This window comes from Apis dorsata, unplaced genomic scaffold (genome assembly GCF_000469605.1).
Source record: "Apis dorsata unplaced genomic scaffold, Apis dorsata 1.3 scaffold_265, whole genome shotgun sequence".
Lineage (NCBI taxonomy): Eukaryota > Metazoa > Arthropoda > Insecta > Hymenoptera > Apidae > Apis > Apis dorsata.
The window spans coordinates 1,307,827-1,310,981 of NW_006263543.1; the positions used below are offsets into that span (position 1 = coordinate 1,307,827).

At 35.6% G+C, this 3,155-nt stretch overlaps 1 protein-coding gene across 1 annotated transcript in view; it reads left to right on the plus strand.

Moving 5' to 3' along the window:
- Nucleotides 1-3,155, plus strand: part of LOC102671853 (neuroendocrine convertase 2) — a 31,691-nt gene that overhangs the window by 14,712 nt on the left and 13,824 nt on the right. The window contains exon 5 of the mRNA XM_006616567.2: nt 1,141-1,217. Within this exon, the coding sequence (XP_006616630.1) occupies nt 1,141-1,217 (77 nt within the window). The remainder of the gene's footprint in view (nt 1-1,140; nt 1,218-3,155) is intronic.

Sequence of the window (3,155 nt, forward strand, 5' to 3'; positions counted from 1 at the left end):
ATGAAGTGAATTTAATAAAGCAAATTTGAGTTTTTTTTCTTTCCTTGAGAGAAATGACGAGGTAAAATATGCCAGACGATCGGTCATTATGCTAAAACATCCAGAGATTATGGAATTTTTCAATGTCATTCAATTAGAAGGTAAAAAATAGGGTGGCACGAGAGGAAGAGAGGGAGAGAAGAGAGGAGATGCAGGTAAGGAAGGAGAATGGATGCAACGAGGGTTGAAGGAGTAGTTTTCAAGACGAAGATTAATAGTCTGGCGACTGTTGTGTGTGGGTATAAAGAATTTATGGGGGAACAAAATTAATAGAAAAGACAAATCCTTGTTCGATTAATTAACGACGCCGAGAAGTCTCGTCATTTTTGTACGCGAGATTTATATTTTGATTTATTACTCATACACAAATTTATCAAATTTATTTTTATATGCGAGGAATATATTTCTTATATTCGAAAATACGATATTTGCGAAACGAAGAAACAAGTGCATAAAATAATTGTCAAGTTTTATTGTGATAGAAGCCACAAAAAGAATTTTTTTTTAAAAATACACGGAGGGTAAAGATTGACGTGGAGAAAGAAAACTACTGATATAAATGTCAATAGAATTCTTGCCCGCCACTCCAGGAAATCGAATTCGATTCTTCCATAAAATAAAATATTTTTCGTTATAAAAGAAAAACGATATTCGTACAAAACTTGATATTCAATTTTAAAAGAATGCGATTTTTCCAGCGTACAATGGAATACATTTGTACAATTGAAAATGTATATATAATATATATCACGATATATCATATATTACGAGTTGCAAAGAAGACCATTAACGAGTATAAAAAATCACATGAGAGAAAAACATTATACTTGCATAATATTCAAATACTCGTCTCTCGTCCATTCGAACAACTCTAGGGAGACTCTTTCATTTCGATGACTGTCATGGTCGAGAGTATCTTTGTTTCCCCCGTATGTTGTTCGATTGTAACGTGTTTTTGTTCCATCCTCTCAACAAGAAAGAGAAAAAAAATTGGAAAGAAATCCTTAACGAATCCCTCTATCGGTTTCGAGAACTTTTGTCTTTCCAATGAAGGGACGTGATACGAAGAAGGAATAAAGAAAATTGTTCGTTTCGTTTCAGAACACGAAAGCCTCTTACGACTTCAGCAGCAATGATCCTTACCCTTATCCGAGATATACCGATGATTGGTTCAATAGGTGAGTAGAAAACGATCGAGTTCTGTATCTGTGTTGTTTTATCGTGCGTTTATCTTAGAAAATTAATTAGATCGAAACAAGTTAAAAATCTCGAAACGTTTCCCATTTGTCCAGGAGAATGATCAACGAGAATAATACAGGTTATAAGACGGCTATTTGTTACATAAAGCCCGGTATTCGAAGTAACGAGATTAGAAAGGGGTTGGTCTTGTGTAATAGGAGCTTTGGAGAAACGTTAATTCTCGACGCGATAATTAATGATTACCGGTCGGTAATTAGCACGATGGTGATTAAACTTGGAAAATTTGTTTCGAGCTTCTTCTTATTTCAACTTTATATTGTTTTTCCATCGCGATCGAAGGTGACACGCTTCGAGATGAAGCCAAGGAGTAGAGGATAATAACGAATGCTCGAATGCACGGGAATGAATCGATGAAACTTTTTATCCGATAATGAGAAATCGACTTTCCAGTTAGAGAATCGGGATGAACCCGTCTTTGGGTTTACGTTTAAAGTTCTCGAGAGAAGAAAGAAACTCGAGAGTTTCATTTAAAATCTTTTATCGCAGGGCGAATTTTTCTTTCGTTTTCGTTCGTCGAATAATTGAAGAATTGTGAGAAATAACTGTAATCGTGCCACTCTCTCGTCGAGTAGTCTTACGCAAAAAAATTGTTCACGTTTCATTTATTTTTCGCGCTCGTCTTACGTAAATCTCTCCAGAGAGGATCTTTGTGTCATTGACAAATTTTTCCGGAATACGGAAATAGAACGTCGAACGCAATAATCGAACAATTTCATCTTCAAAGCATTCCCTATTTTATTTAAACATATTTTCCTATTGTAAGAGAGAATTTGTCATCTCGGTACTCTATTTTTCATTACTCCTCCACCCTCGAGATTTTCAACTTTTCTCAAGTCTTTTTTTTCATCGTCCCATTTCCAACGTCGCGTCTATTTCAATGAGGAGGAACGTTCATATTTTTTTCAATTATTATCGTATTGAAAGAAATTCCATTTTCCTCTATTACTCGATCGAATACTTTCAACTGTTTCTTCTTTTTCACGTTTCAAAGCAGCCATATTTCAATTTCCATCTCGATATTTCTTTCAACGAGTCAAAAAAAAAAAAGGAAAGAAAAGAAAAAAGGATCGTTTCGATTGTAATCATTTACAAGGAATTGAAAATCGCTGAATTTTTCACCGGTTAAACGAATCCTTTTAGTTTTTTTTTATGCTCGGCGAAGCAATTACAACTCGATCTTTCAATTAATCGAGGAAAAACGAGTTTACCCAACGGATGACCGTAAAATTGATTAAAACTCTTCTTCGCGTGGTTTACGAGTTATCTCTTAATCCGTGATATTGCACGATGACGCGATACGTCTTGATACGATTTGTTCATACCTCGCTTGTACGTGGAAAAACTTTCGATGAAAAGAGAGAGAGAAAGAGACAGAAGTTTCGCTGCTTAGCCGTTAATACGTCTTCGACCAAGTCGCTTATATCATCTTTACGACACGCGTCTCTCGATTTTATTGGTTCAATCAGAACGCGGTAATAAAGATGGACGTTAAAAACAGATGGAACGTTCAAAGGAGGAACGTGACGAAAGAAACTCGAGAAGAAGAGAAAATTTGCTGAAATTTGTCCCGTTTAGACTTGGAATCGAGATTCCAATCCTTTTACGAAACATTTTCACCCTGCCTTGGAACGTTTCGAAACTTTTAGCAGTTCGCTTCGTACCTTTTTGAACGCTTCGTTTACACCGCCAACTTTTCAAACGTAATGTCCTCCATTTGTCGTCACGCGGGAGCGTGATAGTCACGTGGTATTCCTTTGAGAAACTTGCTTCACTTTTTGCCGAGTAAAAATATTTCGAATTTTTGCCGAGTTTCATTTGAACGACTGATTTAAATTTTTATTTAAAAAAAAAAAAAA